General features: G+C 40.4%; 1 protein-coding gene across 2 annotated transcripts; it reads left to right on the forward strand.

Moving 5' to 3' along the window:
* Positions 1 to 39: 39 nt before the first annotated feature.
* On the forward strand, positions 40 to 8,501 carry LOC139395731 (microsomal glutathione S-transferase 1-like). 2 transcript variants are annotated; one of them, XR_011630576.1, is made up of 6 exons: positions 40 to 166; positions 798 to 944; positions 4,338 to 4,432; positions 5,647 to 5,903; positions 5,934 to 6,032; positions 7,020 to 8,501. XR_011630576.1 is itself a non-coding variant. In XM_071143077.1 (4 exons), the coding sequence occupies exons 2-4, from the start codon at positions 819 to 821 to the stop codon at positions 5,891 to 5,893; spliced, it is 468 nt and encodes a 155-aa protein (XP_070999178.1). In that variant the 5' UTR covers positions 40 to 166; positions 798 to 818; the 3' UTR covers positions 5,894 to 6,832. The 2 variants fall into 2 exon arrangements, 1 of the variants encoding a protein (XP_070999178.1); XM_071143077.1 differs by lacking the exon at positions 7,020 to 8,501 and having other exon boundaries at positions 5,647 to 6,832.
* The last annotated feature ends 9,261 nt before the right edge of the window (positions 8,502 to 17,762 follow it).

A 17,762-nucleotide genomic window follows, 5' to 3' on the forward strand; every position in this document is an offset into this window, starting at 1 on the left:
ACGCATTTTTTTGGTAGAACCGCAGATCTGGCGGAAGTCCAAATATTCGCCCCCTTTTTTTTTCTTCTGAAACTGCCTGAACAAACCGCCCACATCGGCGCAGTCTAACAGGCTGGTACTTTTCCCTGGCTCCGAGTCAAAACCAAAGACGAAGTTTCTTGAAAAGGTATGAAACTATTCGCTCTGCTCAAAATAAACTACGCGAACGCCGTCAGCGGATATTATTGTAGCGTGTGTGTAGATCAATTAAAATGTAACCGGTACAATTTGTATCGTTATTTTTATTTTTTTTAAAAGGAGGCTATTTTGCGTAATGTGTGTAGACTATGTAAATGCGCAAACGCTGTGGCTGCACGTACCCAGCGCTGCACAGGTTATAACGTGTGTATGGGAGACATTGTGTCACAATACAATGCATGCATTTAATTCATCATAGTATGCACGAGGAAAGTACAACCTTTCTTTTGGGGGTAAATTGTATCTGTGTGTAAACTACCCTAGAAACAGTAAACACGTTACAACGACTAGAAACAAAGTTTGGGGTTTTGCCATTGAACACTCCTCTCCAAGATTATTCAATAGCACCCCATTAAATATCTACATGCATTAGGTTTATTAATGTGTTATTACCATTAGATCAATGATCAATTACGTATTTTTTAAAATTTGATTTAATGATTTTTTAAAAATTTATTTTTAAATTGAAATGTAAAACCCCCTTTTCAAATCCACTTGAAGTTCAATCAAACCTAAACCGTGTGATCGCTAAGTTTATGTTGTTCTGCTCTGTTTTCCAGCGAGACTCGAACCGAACAGCCATGGCAGAGCTAACTCATATGATAGACAGCGAGGTGTTCCTGGCCTTCTCTACCTACGCCACTATCGTCGTCCTCAAGATGATGCTGATGTCTCCTATGACTGGATACTTCCGCATCACGAGAAAGGTACACAAACCTAGAGTTTGAGCTTGTTTTCCCTTCATTTGACTGCAGTGGGCTAAATCAGGGTCTCGCAGAGTGATTATTGGTAGTCTTAAACAAATCTACTTTGTAATATAAGTATACTTATACACACACACACATGTTTTTTTTAAATGTATGTTTATTTCACCTTTATTTAACCTGGTAGGCTAGTTGAGAACACCTTTATTTAACCAGGTAGGCCAGTTGAGAACACCTTTATTTAACCAGGTAGGCTAGTTGGGAACACCTTTATTTAACCAGGTAGGCTAGTTGAGAACACCTTTATTTAACCAGGTAGGCTAGTTGAGAACACCTTTTATTTAACCAGGTAGGCTAGTTGAGAACACCTTTATTTAACCAGGTAGGCTAGTTGAGAACAAGTTCTCATTTACAACTAACGACCTGGCCAAGATAAAGCAAAGCAGTTCAACACATACAACAACACAGAGTTACACATGGAATAAACAAACAGTCAATAATACAGTAGAACAAAAGAAAACAAGTCTATATACAGTGAGTGCAAATGAGGTAAGATAAGGGAGTTAAGGCAATAAATAGGCCATGGTGGCGAAGTAATTACAATATAGCAATTAAACACTGGAATGGTAGATGTGCAGAAGATGAATGTGCATGTAGAGATACTGGGGTGCAAAGGAGCAAGATAAATAAATACAGTATGGGGATGAGGTAGATAGATGGGCTGTTTAAAGATGGGCTATGTACAGGTGCAGTGATCTGTGAGCTGCTCTGACAGCTGGTGCTTAAAGCTAGTGAGGGAGATGTGAGCTTCAGAGATTTTTGCAATTCGTTCCAGTCATTGGCAGCAGAGAACTGGAAGGAAAGATGACCAAAGGGCTTTGGGGGTGACCAGAGAGATATACCTGCTGGAGCGCGTGCTACGAGTGGTTGCTGCTATGGTGACCAGTGAGCTGAGATAAGTCGTGGATTTACCTAGCAGAGACTTGTAGATAACCTGTAGCCAGTGGGTTTGGCGACGAGTATGAAGCGAGGGCCAACCAATGAGAGCATACAGGTCGCACTGGTGGGTAGTATATGGGGCTTTGGTGACAAAACGGATGGCACTGTGATAGACTGCGTCCAATTTATTGAGTAGGGTTTTGGAGGCTATTTTGTAAATTACATCGCTGAAGTCGAGGATCGGTAGGGGGGTCAGTTTTATGGGGGTATGTTTGGCAGCATGAGTGAAGGATGCTTTGTTGCGATATAGTAAGCCGATTCTAGATTTAATTTTGGATTGGAGATGCCTAATGTGAGTCTGGAAGGAGAGTTTACAGTCTAACCAGACACCTAGGTATTTGTAGTTGTCCACATATTCTAAGTCCGAACCGTCCAGAGTAGTGATGTTGGACGGGCGGGCAGGTGCAGGCAGCGATCGGTTGAAGAGCATGCATTTAGTTTTACTTGCATTTAAGAGCAGTTGGAGGCCACGGAAGGAGAGTTGTATGGCATTGAAGCTCATTTGGAGGTTAGTTAACACAGTGTCCAAGGAGGGGCCAGAGGTATACAGAATGGTGTCGTCTGCGTAGAGGTGTATCAGAGAATCACCAGCAGCAAAAGCAACATAATTGATGTATACAGAGAAGAGAGTCGGTCCGAGAATTGAACCCTGTGGCACACCCATAGAGACTGCCAGAGGTCCGGACAACAGGCCCTCCGATTTGACACACTGAACTCTATCAGAGAAGTAGTTGGTAAACCAGGCGAGGCAATCATTTGAGAAACCAACGCTGTCGAGTCTGCCAATAAGAATGTGGTGATTGACAGAGTCGAAAGCCTTGGCCAGGTCGATGAATACGGCTGCACAGTAATGTCTCTTATCAATGGCGGTTATGATGTCGTTTAGGACCTTGAGCGTGGCTGACCCATGACCAGCTCTGAAACCAGATTGCATAGCGGAGAAGGTACGGTGGGATTCGAAATGGTCGGTAATCTGTTTTGTTAACATGGCTTTCAAATACCTTTAGAAAGACAGGGTAAGATAGAAGACCTGTTCCATGTCAGATATATAGTGGACATGTATTGCATTTTGAGTCTGTTTCCCAATATTACACTTAAGGTACATCACAGAAGACTGAAATATAAATAAACAGACGATTTTTGTCTGTTTAAAAAATTAATGAATTATGAAATTATGAAAAATATGAATAACATTCCTCCCATGAGGCTGAAGAGGGTGATTTAGGTCAATGACTGCAGGAAAGGGCTACTAACAAAACACTTCGAAAATGGTTATAATTAAAAATAAAAACATAATTCCAAGTGAATTTAAATGCGATTTCATGAATGGAATAGAACAGAGGTAAGAAGTGTGTTGAATCCCGTCTGCATCACATCCGGCCCCATCACCTCAGGCCCCATCACATCAGGCCCAATCACATCAGGCCCCATCACATCAGGCCCAATCACATCAGGCTGCATCACATCAGGCCCCATCACATCAGGCCCAATCACATCAGGCTGCATCACATCTGGCTGCATCACATCAGGCCCCATCACCTCAGGCCCCATCACATCAGGCCGCATCACATCAGGCCGCATCACATCAGGCCCCATCACATCAGGCTGCATCACATCTGGCTGCATCACATCAGGCTGCATCGCATCAGGCTGCATCGCATCCAGCTGCATCGCATCCGGCTGGCATCACATCAGGCTGCATCACATCAGGCCCCATCCCATCAGGCAGCATCACATCAGGCCGCATCACATCAGGCCCCATCACATCAGGCCCCATCACATCAGGCCCCATCACATCAGGCTGTATCACATCAGGCCCCATCACATCTGGTCCTGATCAGGAGCCCCAGGAGCCCCATTTGGTCACGTCCTGACCTTAGTTCCTTTTTTATGTCTCTGTTTTAGTTTGGTCAGGGCGTGAGTTGGGGTGGGCATTCTATGTTTTGTATTTCTATGTGTTTGGCCTGGTATGGTTCCCAATCAGAGGCAGCTGTCAATCGTTGTCTCTGATTGAGAACCATACTTAGGCAGCCTGTTTTCCCACTGTTAGTTGTGGGTGGTTGTTTTCTGTCTTTGAGTGTCTGCACCAGACAGAACTGTTTCGTTTGTTTCCGCTTTGTTGTTTTTTTGTTGTTCTAGTGTTCAGTTTCTTTATTCAATCTACCATGAACACGTGCCACGCTGCACCTTGGTCCTCTTCACCTTCTTCCACCTTCTTCCACCTTCTTCCAACCGTTACATGACCGTCATTGTAAATACGAATTTGTTCTTCACTGACTTGCCTAGTTAAATACAGGAGACATAATGAATGAACCTTGACCCTCCCTGGCTTAACAGAGCTGAGGTGGAAATTGAATGAGATAAAACATGTCCCTCCTTGCTTCCACCTCCCTCCAGGCATTTGCTAACCAGGAGGACACCAGTCTGGCCTCCTCGACAGAGGACAAGAAGAAGCTGGTCAGGGTGGATCCTGATGTGGAGAGAGTACGAAGGTATCCCCGTAGAAATATAATTGAAGCAAATGTCTCTGGTTCACGCTGACGTACAGCTGCTGTAACCATGACTGGAAAGAGATGGTAGAAATCCTGTTTTTAATAGAATTCATTTAGACGTTTTAGTTAGATCTGAATTCTCTCTCTCATTCCCCAGATGATCTGAACTCTGTCTCTCTCATTCCCCAGATGATCTGAACTCTGTCTCTCTCATTCCCCAGATGATCTGAACTCTGTCTCTCTCATTCCCCAGATGATCTGAACTCTGTCTCTCTCTCTCTCATTCCCCAGATGATCTGAACTCTCTCTCTCATTCCCCAGATGATCTGAACTCTCTCTCTCATTCCCCAGATGATCTGAACTCTCTCTCTCTCTCATTCCCCAGATGATCTGAACTCTCTCTCTCTCTCTCTCATTCCCCAGATGATCTGAACTCTCTCTCTCTCTCTCATTCCCTAGATAATCTGAACTCTCTCTCTCTCATTCCCCAGATAATCTGAACTCTCTCTCTATCATTCCCCAGATGATCTGAACTCTCTCTCTCTCTCATTCCCCAGATGATCTGAACTCTCTCTCTCTCATTCCCTAGATAATCTGAACTCTCTCTCTCTCTCATTCCCCAGATAATCTGAACTCTCTCTCTCTCATTCCCCAGACAATCTGAACTCTCTCTCTCTCATTCCCCAGATGATCTGAACTCTCTCTCTCTTTCTCTCATTCCCCAGATGATCTGAACTCTCTCTCTCATTCCCCAGATAATCTGAACTCTCTCTCTCTCTCATTCCCCAGATGATCTGAACTCTCTCTCTCTCCTTCCCCAGATATTCTGAACTCTCTCTCTCGCTCTCTCTCTCATTCCCCAGATAATCTGAACTCTCTCTCTCTATGTCATTCCCCAGATAATCTGAACTCTCTCTCTCTCTGAACTCTCTCTCTCTATGATTCCCCAGATGATCTGAACTCTCTCTCTCTCTGATTCCCCAGATGATCTGAACTCTCTCTCTCTCTCATTCCCCAGATGATCTGAACTCTCTCTCTCATTCCCCAGATAATCTGAACTCTCTCTCTCTCATTCCCCAGATGATCTGAACTCTCTCTCTCTCATTCCCCAGATAATCTGAACTCTCTCTCTCTCTCTCTCATTCCCCAGATGATCTGAACTCTCTCTCTCTCATTCCCCAGATAATCTGAACTATCTCTCTCTCATTCCCCAGATGCCACCAGAACGACCTGGAGAACATCATCCCGTTCGTAGTGATTGGTCTGCTGTATACCCTGACAGGGCCAGACCTCTCCACTGCTCTGCTCCACTTCCGGGTGTTTGTTGGTTCCAGGCTCTTCCACACGGTGGCCTACGTCCTCCCCCTGCCCCAACCCAGCAGAGCTGTGGCCTTCCTCATCGGACTGGTCACCACCAGCTCTATGGCCTCTAGGGTTCTGATTACTGCGCTTTATCTGTAGAGGCCTGAGGAGACACACACACACACACACACACACACACACACACACACACACACACACACACACCACTACAAGGGCCTTGTCTTTGAGGGTCTCCATTGAATGTGCTTGAGGAGGATACATTTACGTTTATCAAAGTTGTTCCTTCTGTGTCTGATAGGATTATAACATGCTGTTACTGCAGTACATATCATAATGTTACTGCAGTACATATCAGAATGTTACTGAAGTACATATCAGAATGTTACTGCAGTACATATCAGAATGTTACTGCAGTACATATCAGAATGTTACTGCAGTACATATCAGAATGTTACTGCAGTACATATCAGAATGTTACTGACAGTACATATCAGAATGTTACTGCAGTACATATCAGAATGTTACTGACAGTACATATCAGAATGTTACTGACAGTACATATCAGAATGTTACTGCAGTACCTATCAGAATGTTACTGCAGTACATATCAGAATGTTACTGACAGTACATATCAGAATGTTACTGACAGTACATATCAGAATGTTACTGACAGTACATATCAGAATGTTACTGCAGTACATATCAGAATGTTACTGCAGTACATATCAGAATGTTACTGCAGTACATATCAGAATGTTACTGCAGTACATATCAGAATGTTACTGCAGTACATATCAGAATGTTACTGACAGTACATTTCAGAATGTTACTGACAGTACATATCAGAATGTTACTGCAGTACATATCAGAATGTTATCACAGTACATTTCAGAATGTTACTGCAGTACATTTCAGAATGTTACTGCGGTACATATCAGAATGTTACTGCAGTACATATCAGAATGTTACTGCAGTACATATCAGAATGTTACTGCAGTACACATCATAATGTTACTGCAGTACATATCAGAATGTTACTGCAGTACATATCAGAATGTTACTGCAGTACATATCAGAATGTCCCTGCAGTACATATCAGAATGTTACTGCAGTACATATCAGAATGTTACTGCAGTACATATCAGAATGTTACTGCAGTACATATCAGAATGTTACTGCAGTACATATCAGAATGTTACTGACAGTACACATCAGAATGTTACTGCAGTACATATCAGAATGTTACTGACAGTACATATCAGAATGTTCCTTCTGTGTCTCTGATAGGATTATAACATGCTGTTTCTGCAGTACATATCAGAATGTTACTGCAGTACATATCAGAATGTTACTGCAGTACATATCAGAATGTTACTGCAGTACATATCAGAATGTTACTGCAGTACATATCAGAATGTTACTGCAGTACATATCAGAATGTTACTGACAGTACATATCAGAATGTTACTGACAGTACACATCAGAATGTTACTGCAGTACATATCAGAATGTTACTGACAGTACATATCAGAATGTTCCTTCTGTGTCTCTGATAGGATTATAACATGCTGTTTCTGCAGTACATATCAGAATGTTACTGCAGTACATATCAGAATGTTACTGCAGTACATATCAGAATGTTACTGCAGTACATATCAGAATGTTACTGCGGTACATATCAGAATGTTACTGACAGTACATATCAGAATGTTCCTTCTGTGTCTCTGATAGGATTATAACATGCTGTTTCTGCAGTACATATCAGAATGTTACTGCAGTACATATCAGAATGTTACTGCAGTACATATCAGAATGTTACTGCAGTACATATCAGAATGTTACTGCGGTACATATCAGAATGTTACTGCAGTACATATCAGAATGTTACTGCAGTACATATCAGAATGTTACTGACAGTACATATCAGAATGTTACTGACAGTACATATCAGAATGTTACTGACAGTACATATCAGAATGTTACTGACAGTACATATCAGAATGTTACTGACAGTACATATCAGAATGTTACAGCAGTACATATCAGAATGTCCCTTCTGTGTCTCTGATAGGATTATAACACGCTGTTACTGTAGTACATATCAGAATGTTACTGCAGTACATATCAGAATGTTACTGCGGTACATATCAGAATGTGACTGCAGTACATATCAGAATGTTACTGCAGTACATATCAGAATGTTACTGCAGTACATATCAGAATGTTACTGCAGTACATTTCAGAATGTTACTGACAGTACATATCAGAATGTTACTGCAGTACATATCAGAATGTTACCACAGTACATTTCAGAATGTTACTGACAGTACATATCAGAATGTTACTGTAGTACATTTCAGAATGTTACTGACAGTACATATCAGAATGTTACTGCAGTACATATCAGAATGTTACCACAGTACATTTCAGAATGTTACTGCAGTAAATTTCAGAATGTTACTGCGGTACATATCAGAATGTCCCTTCTGTGTCTCTGATAGGATTATAACACACTGTTACTGTAGTACATATCAGAATGTTACTGCAGTACATATCAGAATGTTACTGACAGTACAACAGTTTCCACTAGAAATTGGAGGCCACTCAGGGACAATCTAAACTTGATGAGTAATGCCATTCCCTCTAACAGTCATCCCAGAATCAAGCCTCTGTTGAGTCTCATTCTCTATTGGCAGCAACAGGATGTTGAGGCCAGTCAGTTCAGAAAATAAAATTTGAATTTCAAGAGTTGATTTTGGTTCATTAATGTCTATGTGTGGATTTTTCAATACCTTTAGTTGGATCATTCTATTCATTTTATGAATCAACTGATCTTGTGTTCAGAATTGACCCAACAACCTGGGCTCCCATAGGGCTCTGGTTAAAAGGAGTGGATTTATAGGGCTCCCATAGGGCTCTGGTTAAAATGAGTGGATTTATACGGTTCCCATAGGGCTCTGGTCAAAAGCAGTGGATTTATAGGGCTCACATAGGGCTCTGGTCAAAAGGAGTGGATTTATAGGGCTGCCATAGGGCTCTGGTCAAAAGTAGTGGATTTATAGGGCTCCCATAGGGCTCTGGTCAAAAGGAGTGGATTTATAGGGCTCACATAGGGCTCTGGTAAAAATGAGTGGATTTATAGGGCTCCCATAGGGCTCCCATAGGGTTCTTGTCAAAAGGAGTGGGTTTATAGGGCTCCCATAGGGCTCTGGTCAAAAGGAGTGGATTTATAGGGCTCACATAGGGCTCTGGTTAAAAGGAGTGGATTTATAGGGCTCCCATAGGGCTCTGGTTAAAAGGAGTGGATTTATAGGGCTCACATAGGGCTCTGGTCAAAAGTAGTGGATTTATAGGGCTCCCATAGGGCTCTGGTCAAAAGGAGTGGATTTATAGGGCTCCCATAGGGTTCTTGTCAAAAGGAGTGGGTTTATAGGGCTCCCATAGGGCTCTGGTCAAAAGGAGTGGATTTATAGGGCTCACATAGGGCTCTGGTTAAAAGGAGTGGATTTATAGGGCTCCCATAGGGCTCTGGTTAAAAGGAGTGGATTTATAGGGCTCACATAGGGCTCTGGTCAAAAGTAGTGGATTTATAGGGCTCCCATAGGGCTCTGGTTAAAAGGAGTGGATTTATAGGGCTCCCATAGGGCTCTGGTCAAAAGGAGTGGATTTATAGGGCTCCCATAGGGCTCTGGTCAAAAGTAGTGCCCTATATAAGGAATAGGGCTCCATTCGCGACTATTACCCTGATTACATGCCAATATCTGAATGTAATAGTTTGTTAGATAACTGTTTGTACTGCCAATTGTTAAATCTATAAAATATAGATTTATGAGAAATATGGAATGAATTTCCAGAGGCCTCTAGTCGTTACAGGAGACTGGGTTGGTTGAGACGTAGAGAACTGAGCCTGCTAGTCTGACCAAAGAACTAGTGATTGTACTAGTTGGATTTAGTTAGGATTTTATTCACAGACGTACAATTGATTTCTACATTAAAAAAAGCCTTGTCTTTTTAACTAACGGTTCTCTGTGTTTGGTGAATAGTTCCTTCCTTCCTAGATATTCAACTTCTGAATCTCCTGTAAAATATTTTTAGTGCCTGGTGAAGTAATATTTTAGCCTGGAATCCACACTGAAACCTGAAACCACACTCCATTGAACTATGGTTTAGTTTCAGTAGTGAAAGGAACGCTGCGTTCAAAGTCGATTCCAGGCTGGTAACGTTCCACACATCTGCAGGTCTCATTCATCCCACTAGAGGGAGCCCTTTTAAAAGTCAACCGAGGTTGTGTTCATTAACAGTCATTTATAGACCAGGTGCAGCTCATTAAAGGGTCTCTCTCAGCCCCTCCTCTCAGAATATCCTCCTCTTAGCATCTCCTCCTCTTAGCATCTCCTTTTAGAATCTCCTCTTCTCAGCCTCTCCTCCTCTCAGCATCTCCTCCTCTCAGCATCTCCTCCTCTTAGCATCTCCTCCTCTCAGCATCTCCTCCTCTCAGCATCTCCTCCTCTTAGCATCTCCTCCTCTCAGCCTCTCCTCCTCTTAGCATCTCCTCTCAGCATCTTCTCCTCTCAGCATCTCCTCCTCTCAGCATCTCCTCCTCTCAGCCTCTCCTCCTCTCTCCTCCTCTCAATCTCTCCTCTTAGCATCTCCTCCTCTCAGCCTCTCAGTCTCTCCTCCTCTCAGCCTCTCCTCTCAGTCTCTCAGCCTCTCCTCCTCTCAGCCTCTCTTCCTCTCAGCATCTCCTCCTCTCAGCCTCTCCTCCTCTCAGCATCTCCTCCTCTCAGCCTGTCCTCCTCTCAGCATCTCCTCCTCTCAGCCTGTCCTCCTCTCAGCATCTCCTCCTCTCAGCCTCTCCTCTCAGCATCTCCTCCTCTCAGCCTCTCCTCCTCTCAGCCTCTCCTCCTCTCAGCATCTCCTCCTCTCAGCCTCTCCTCCTCTCAGCCTCTCCTCCTCTCAGCATCTGTACAGCTCATTTAAAAACCGGGTCAGAAATACACAAATAGTATTTTGAAGATGACCTCTAATGTTATTTCCACATCAACAGTAAACCTTTGAACTGACCAGTTTAGTTTAGAACAATCAGCTAGCGATCAGCGATGTTAATACGAAGGTGACTGACATTACCGTAAACCACCTCCACAACCACTGACACTCACGGCTGGTACTGTAAACAGTGGGGTGAGCTTACCATGAAGGCTGCAGACACACACACACACACACACACACACACACACACACACACTGTGGTGCACAGCGTTTTGCATTTGTTCTCTGTATAAGTAGAAGGTTTTTATAGAAGCTCATCTGTTTAGAGCCCTTTGCTCTTCCAGGGTCCTCATCCCTCAGTCAAGACAAGCATTTCACAGCAGGACAGGGGAGGAGAAGAGAAGGGATGAGAGGAGAGTAGGAGGAGAGGGGACAGGAGGAGAAGAAGGGATGAGAGGAGAGTAGGAGAGGGGACAGGAGGAGGAGAAGGGATGAGAGGAGAGTAGGAGGAGATAGGACAGGAGGAGAAGAAGGGATGAGAGGAGAGTAGGAGAGGAGACAGGAGGAGGAGAAGGGATGAGAGGAGAGTAGGAGGAGAGGGGACAGGAGGAGAAGAAGGGATGAGAGGAGAGTAGGAGAGGGGACAGGAGGAGGAGAAGGGATGAGAGGAGAGTAGGAGGAGATAGGACAGGAGGAGAAGAAGGGATGAGAGGAGAGTAGGAGAGGAGACAGGAGGAGGAGAAGGGATGAGAGGAGAGTAGGAGGAGAGGGGACAGGAGGAGAAGAAGGGATGAGAGGAGAGTAGGAGGAGAGGGGACAGGAAGAGAAGAAGGGATGAGAGGAAGAGTAGTGGGGGAGGAGAGGTAGAGAAGAGAGGAGGAGGAGAAGGGATGAGAGGAGAGGAGAGGGGGAGGAGAGAGGAGGGGGAGAAGGGATGAGAGGAGAGGAGTGGGGGAGGAGAGGTGGAGAAGAGAGGAGAAGGGATGAGAGGAGAGGAGTGGGGGAGGAGAGGTGGAGAAGAGAGGAAAAGGGAGGAGAAGGGATGAGAGGAGAGGAGTGGGGGAGGAGAGGTGGAGAAGAGAGGAGAAGGGAGGAGAGGAGAGGAGGAGAAGGATGAGAGGAGAGGAATGGGGAGGAGAGAGGAGAAGGGAGGAGAGGAGGAGGAGGATGAGAGGAGGTTTCAACATGACAGTTGTATTAAATCCTGGGTTATAACTCTGTTATTCTGCAATAGAGGGAGAGGAGGAGGAGAGGAGAGAGGAGGAGGAGAGGAGAGAGGAGAGAGGAGGAGAGGAGAGAGGAGAGGAGGAGAGGAGGAGGAGGAGAGAGGAGGAGGAGAGAGGAGGAGAAGGAGAGAGGAGGAGGAGGAGAGAGGAGGAGAGGAGAGGAGGAGGAGGAGGAGAAGGAGAGAGTTGGAGGAGAGGAGAGAGGAGGAGGAGAAGGAGAGAGGAGGAGGAGAAGGAGAGACGAGAGGATGAGGAGGAGAAGGAGAGACGAGGAGGAGAGGAGAGAGGAGGAGGAGAAGGAGAGAGGAGGAGAGGAGGAGGAGAGAGGAGGATGAGAGGAGAGGAGGAGAGAGGAGGAGGAGAAGGGATGAGAGGAGAGAGGAGGAGGAGAGAGGAGGAGGAGAAGGGATGAGAGGAGAGAGGAGGAGAGGAGGTTCCAACATGATAGTTGTATTAAATCCTGGGTTATAACTCTGTTATTCTGCAATAGAGGGAGAGGAGGAGGAGAGGAGAGAGGAGGAGAGGAGAGGAGGAGGAGGAGGATGAGAGGAGGTTTCAACATGACAGTTGTATTAAATCCTGGGTTATAACTCTGTTATTCTGCAATAGAGGGAGAGGAGGAGGAGAGGAGAGAGGAGGAGGAGAGGAGAGAGGAGAGAGGAGGAGAGGAGAGAGGAGAGGAGGAGAGGAGGAGGAGGAGAGAGGAGGAGGAGAGAGGAGGAGAAGGAGAGAGGAGGAGGAGGAGAGAGGAGGAGAGGAGAGGCGGAGGAGGAGGAGAAGGAGAGAGTTGGAGGAGAGGAGAGAGGAGGAGGAGAAGGAGAGAGGAGGAGGAGAAGGAGAGACGAGAGGATGAGGAGGAGAAGGAGAGAGGAGGAGGAGAGGAGAGAGGAGGAGGAGAAGGAGAGAGGAGGAGAGGAGGAGGAGAGAGGAGGATGAGAGGAGAGGAGGAGAGAGGAGGAGGAGAAGGGATGAGAGGAGAGAGGAGGAGGAGAGAGGAGGAGGAGAAGGGATGAGAGGAGAGAGGAGGAGAGGAGGTTCCAACATGATAGTTGTATTAAATCCTGGGTTATAACTCTGTTATTCTGCAATAGAGGGAGAGGAGGAGGAGAGGAGAGAGGAGAGGAGGAGGAGAGAGGAGGAGGAGAGGAGGTTCCATTAAATCCTGGGTTATAACTCTGTTATTCTGCAATAGAGGGAGAGGAGGAGGAGAGGAGAGAGGAGAGGAGGAGGAGAGAGGAGGAGGAGAGGAGGTTCCATTAAATCCTGGGTTATAACTCTGTTATTCTGTCCCTTTGTCCATCTCAGTATCTTTGTTCTTGTCAGTATGTATGTACAGTCTGGCCTCTACTGTAACAAAGCCAACTCAGTGGGCGGTAGCGCTATAGGTTCCTGTGTGCATCAGAAATACGTCTTCTATTTTCACAAGCACAATTATCACAGTCGCTGGCATCGGCGCAAACGGCCTGAGTTTTAACAACACAACAAGTTGTGGGTGTTGTCGAGGCCTGGCCCCCGACTGGCCAATCAGAACGCGCTCCATGGCTAAATATGTGGTTCTGTGTTTCTGGTCTTTTATGGACTCCCAAGTCCAACGTTAGTCCGTTATAGTTTGTTAAAACAGCTTACAGAAACGAAATAACTAAATGTAGACCAACCCCGTCTTTGGTACGTATGTTAGCTTGAACCTGTTATAAATTACATTACGGCTGAACATGATGAAATATAAACATATAGACCTGTTGTAAATTACATTATGGCTGAACATGATGAAATATAAACATATAGACCTGTTGTAAATTACATTATGGCTGAACATGATGAAATATAAACATATAGACCTGTTATAAATTACATTATGACTGAACATGATGAAATATAAACATATAGACCTGTTGTAAATTACATTATGACTGAACATGATGAAATATAAACATATAGACCTGTTATAAATTACATTATGGCTGAACATGATGAAATATAAACATATAGACCTGTTATAAATTACATTATGGCTGAACATGATGAAATATAAACATATAGACCTGTTATAAATTACATTATGACTGAACATGATGAAATATATACATATCATTCATTATAAACATTTAGACCTGTTATAAATTACATTATGGCTGAACATGATGAAATATAAACATATAGACCTGTTATAAATTACATTATGGCTGAACATGATGAAATATAAACATATAGACCTGTTATAAATTACATTATGACTGAACATGATGAAATATATACATATCATTCATTATAAACATTTAGACCTGTTATAAATTACATTATGGCTGAACATGATGAAATATAAACATATAGACCTGTTATAAATTACATTATGGCTGAACATGATGAAATATAAACATATAGACCTGTTATAAATTACACTATGACTGAACATGATGAAATATAAACATATAGACCTGTTATAAATTACATTATGGCTGAACATGATGAAATATAAACATATAGACCTGTTATAAATTACATTATGACTGAACATGATGAAATATAAACATATAGACCTGTTATAAATTACACTATGACTGAACATGATGAAATATAAACATATAGACCTGTTATAAATTACATTATGGCTGAACATGATGAAATATATACATATAGACCTATTATAAATTACACTATGACTGAACATGATGAAATATAAACATATAGACCTGTTATAAATTACACTATGGCTGAACATGATGAAATATAAACATATAGACCTGTTATAAATTACACTATGGCTGAACATGATGAAATATAAACATATAGACCTGTTATAAATTACATTATGGCTGAACATGATGAAATATATACATATCATTCATTATAAACATATAGACCTGTTATAAATTACATTATGACTGAACATGATGAAATATAAACATATAGACCTGTTATAAATTACACTATGGCTGAACATGATGAAATATAAACATATAGACCTGTTATAAATTACATTATGGCTGAACATGATGAAATATATACATATCATTCATTATAAACATATAGACCTGTTATAAATTACACTATGGCTGAACATGATGAAATATATACATATAGACCTGTTATAAATTACATTATGGCTGAACATGATGAAATATATACATATAGACCTGTTATAAATTACATTATGGCTGAACATGATGAAATATATACATATCATTCATTATAAACATATAGACCTGTTATAAATTACACTATGGCTGAACATGATGAAATATATACATATAGACCTGTTATAAATTACATTATGACTGAACATGATGAAATATATACATATCATTCATTATAAACATTTAGACCTGTTATAAATTACATTATGGCTGAACATGATGAAATATAAACATATAGACCTGTTATAAATTACATTATGGCTGAACATGATGAAATATAAACATATAGACCTGTTATAAATTACATTATGACTGAACATGATGAAATATATACATATCATTCATTATAAACATTTAGACCTGTTATAAATTACATTATGGCTGAACATGATGAAATATAAACATATAGACCTGTTATAAATTACATTATGGCTGAACATGATGAAATATAAACATATAGACCTGTTATAAATTACACTATGACTGAACATGATGAAATATAAACATATAGACCTGTTATAAATTACATTATGGCTGAACATGATGAAATATAAACATATAGACCTGTTAAAAATTACATTATGGCTGAACATGATGAAATATAAACATATAGACCTGTTATAAATTACATTATGACTGAACATGATGAAATATAAACATATAGACCTGTTATAAATTACACTATGACTGAACATGATGAAATATAAACATATAGACCTGTTATAAATTACATTATGGCTGAACATGATGAAATATATACATATAGACCTGTTATAAATTACACTATGACTGAACATGATGAAATATAAACATATAGACCTGTTATAAATTACACTATGGCTGAACATGATGAAATATAAACATATAGACCTGTTATAAATTACACTATGGCTGAACATGATGAAATATAAACATATAGACCTGTTATAAATTACATTATGGCTGAACATGATGAAATATAAACATATAGACCTGTTATAAATTACACTATGGCTGAACATGATGAAATATAAACATATAGACCTGTTATAAATTACATTATGGCTGAACATGATGAAATATATACATATCATTCATTATAAACATATAGACCTGTTATAAATTACACTATGGCTGAACATGATGAAATATATACATATAGACCTGTTATAAATTACATTATGGCTGAACATGATGAAATATATACATATAGACCTGTTATAAATTACATTATGGCTGAACATGATGAAATATATACATATAGACCTGTTGTAAATTACATTATGGCTGAACATGATGAAATATATACATATAGACCTGTTATAAATTACATTATGACTGAACATGATGAAATATATACATATAGACCTGTTGTAAATTACATTATGGCTGAACATGATGAAATATAAACATATAGACCTGTTATAAATTACATTATGGCTGAACATGATGAAATATAAACATATAGACCTGTTATAAATTACACTATGACTGAACATGATGAAATATAAACATATAGACCTGTTATAAATTACATTATGGCTGAACATGATGAAATATAAACATATAGACCTGTTATAAATTACATTATGGCTGAACATGATGAAATATAAACATATAGACCTGTTGTAAATTACATTATGACTGAACATGATGAAATATAAACATATAGACCTGTTATAAATTACATTATGGCTGAACATGATGAAATATAAACATATAGACCTGTTATAAATTACATTATGGCTGAACATGATGAAATATAAACATATAGACCTGTTATAAATTACATTATGGCTGAACATGATTTAATATAAACATATAGACCTGTTGTAAATTACATTATGGCTGAACATGATGAAATATAAACATATAGACCTGTTATAAATTACATTATGACTGAACATGATGAAATATAAACATATAGACCTGTTGTAAATTACATTATGACTGAACATGATGAAATATAAACATATAGACCTGTTATAAATTACATTATGGCTGAACATGATGAAATATAAACATATAGACCTGTTATAAATTACATTATGGCTGAACATGATGAAATATAAACATATAGACCTGTTATAAATTACATTATGACTGAACATGATGAAATATATACATATCATTCATTATAAACATTTAGACCTGTTATAAATTACATTATGGCTGAACATGATGAAATATAAACATATAGACCTGTTATAAATTACATTATGGCTGAACATGATGAAATATAAACATATAGACCTGTTATAAATTACATTATGACTGAACATGATGAAATATATACATATCATTCATTATAAACATTTAGACCTGTTATAAATTACATTATGGCTGAACATGATGAAATATAAACATATAGACCTGTTATAAATTACATTATGGCTGAACATGATGAAATATAAACATATAGACCTGTTATAAATTGCACTATGACTGAACATGATGAAATATAAACATATAGACCTGTTATAAATTACATTATGGCTGAACATGATGAAATATAAACATATAGACCTGTTATAAATTACATTATGGCTGAACATGATGAAATATAAACATATAGACCTGTTATAAATTACATTATGACTGAACATGATGAAATATAAACATATAGACCTGTTATAAATTACACTATGACTGAACATGATGAAATATATACATATAGAC

This window comes from Oncorhynchus clarkii, unplaced genomic scaffold (genome assembly GCF_045791955.1).
Source record: "Oncorhynchus clarkii lewisi isolate Uvic-CL-2024 unplaced genomic scaffold, UVic_Ocla_1.0 unplaced_contig_6217_pilon_pilon, whole genome shotgun sequence".
In the NCBI taxonomy this organism is placed as follows: domain Eukaryota; kingdom Metazoa; phylum Chordata; class Actinopteri; order Salmoniformes; family Salmonidae; genus Oncorhynchus; species Oncorhynchus clarkii.

Coding starts and splice junctions, on each gene's coding strand:
- LOC139395731 (XM_071143077.1), top strand. CDS start 819: ATGGCAGAGCTAACTCATATGATAGACAGCGAGGTGTTCCTGGCCTTC. Junction 945..4,337: donor ACTTCCGCATCACGAGAAAG/GTACACAAACCT, acceptor ACCTCCCTCCAG/GCATTTGCTAACCAGGAGGA. Junction 4,433..5,646: donor GATGTGGAGAGAGTACGAAG/GTATCCCCGTAG, acceptor CTCATTCCCCAG/ATGCCACCAGAACGACCTGG.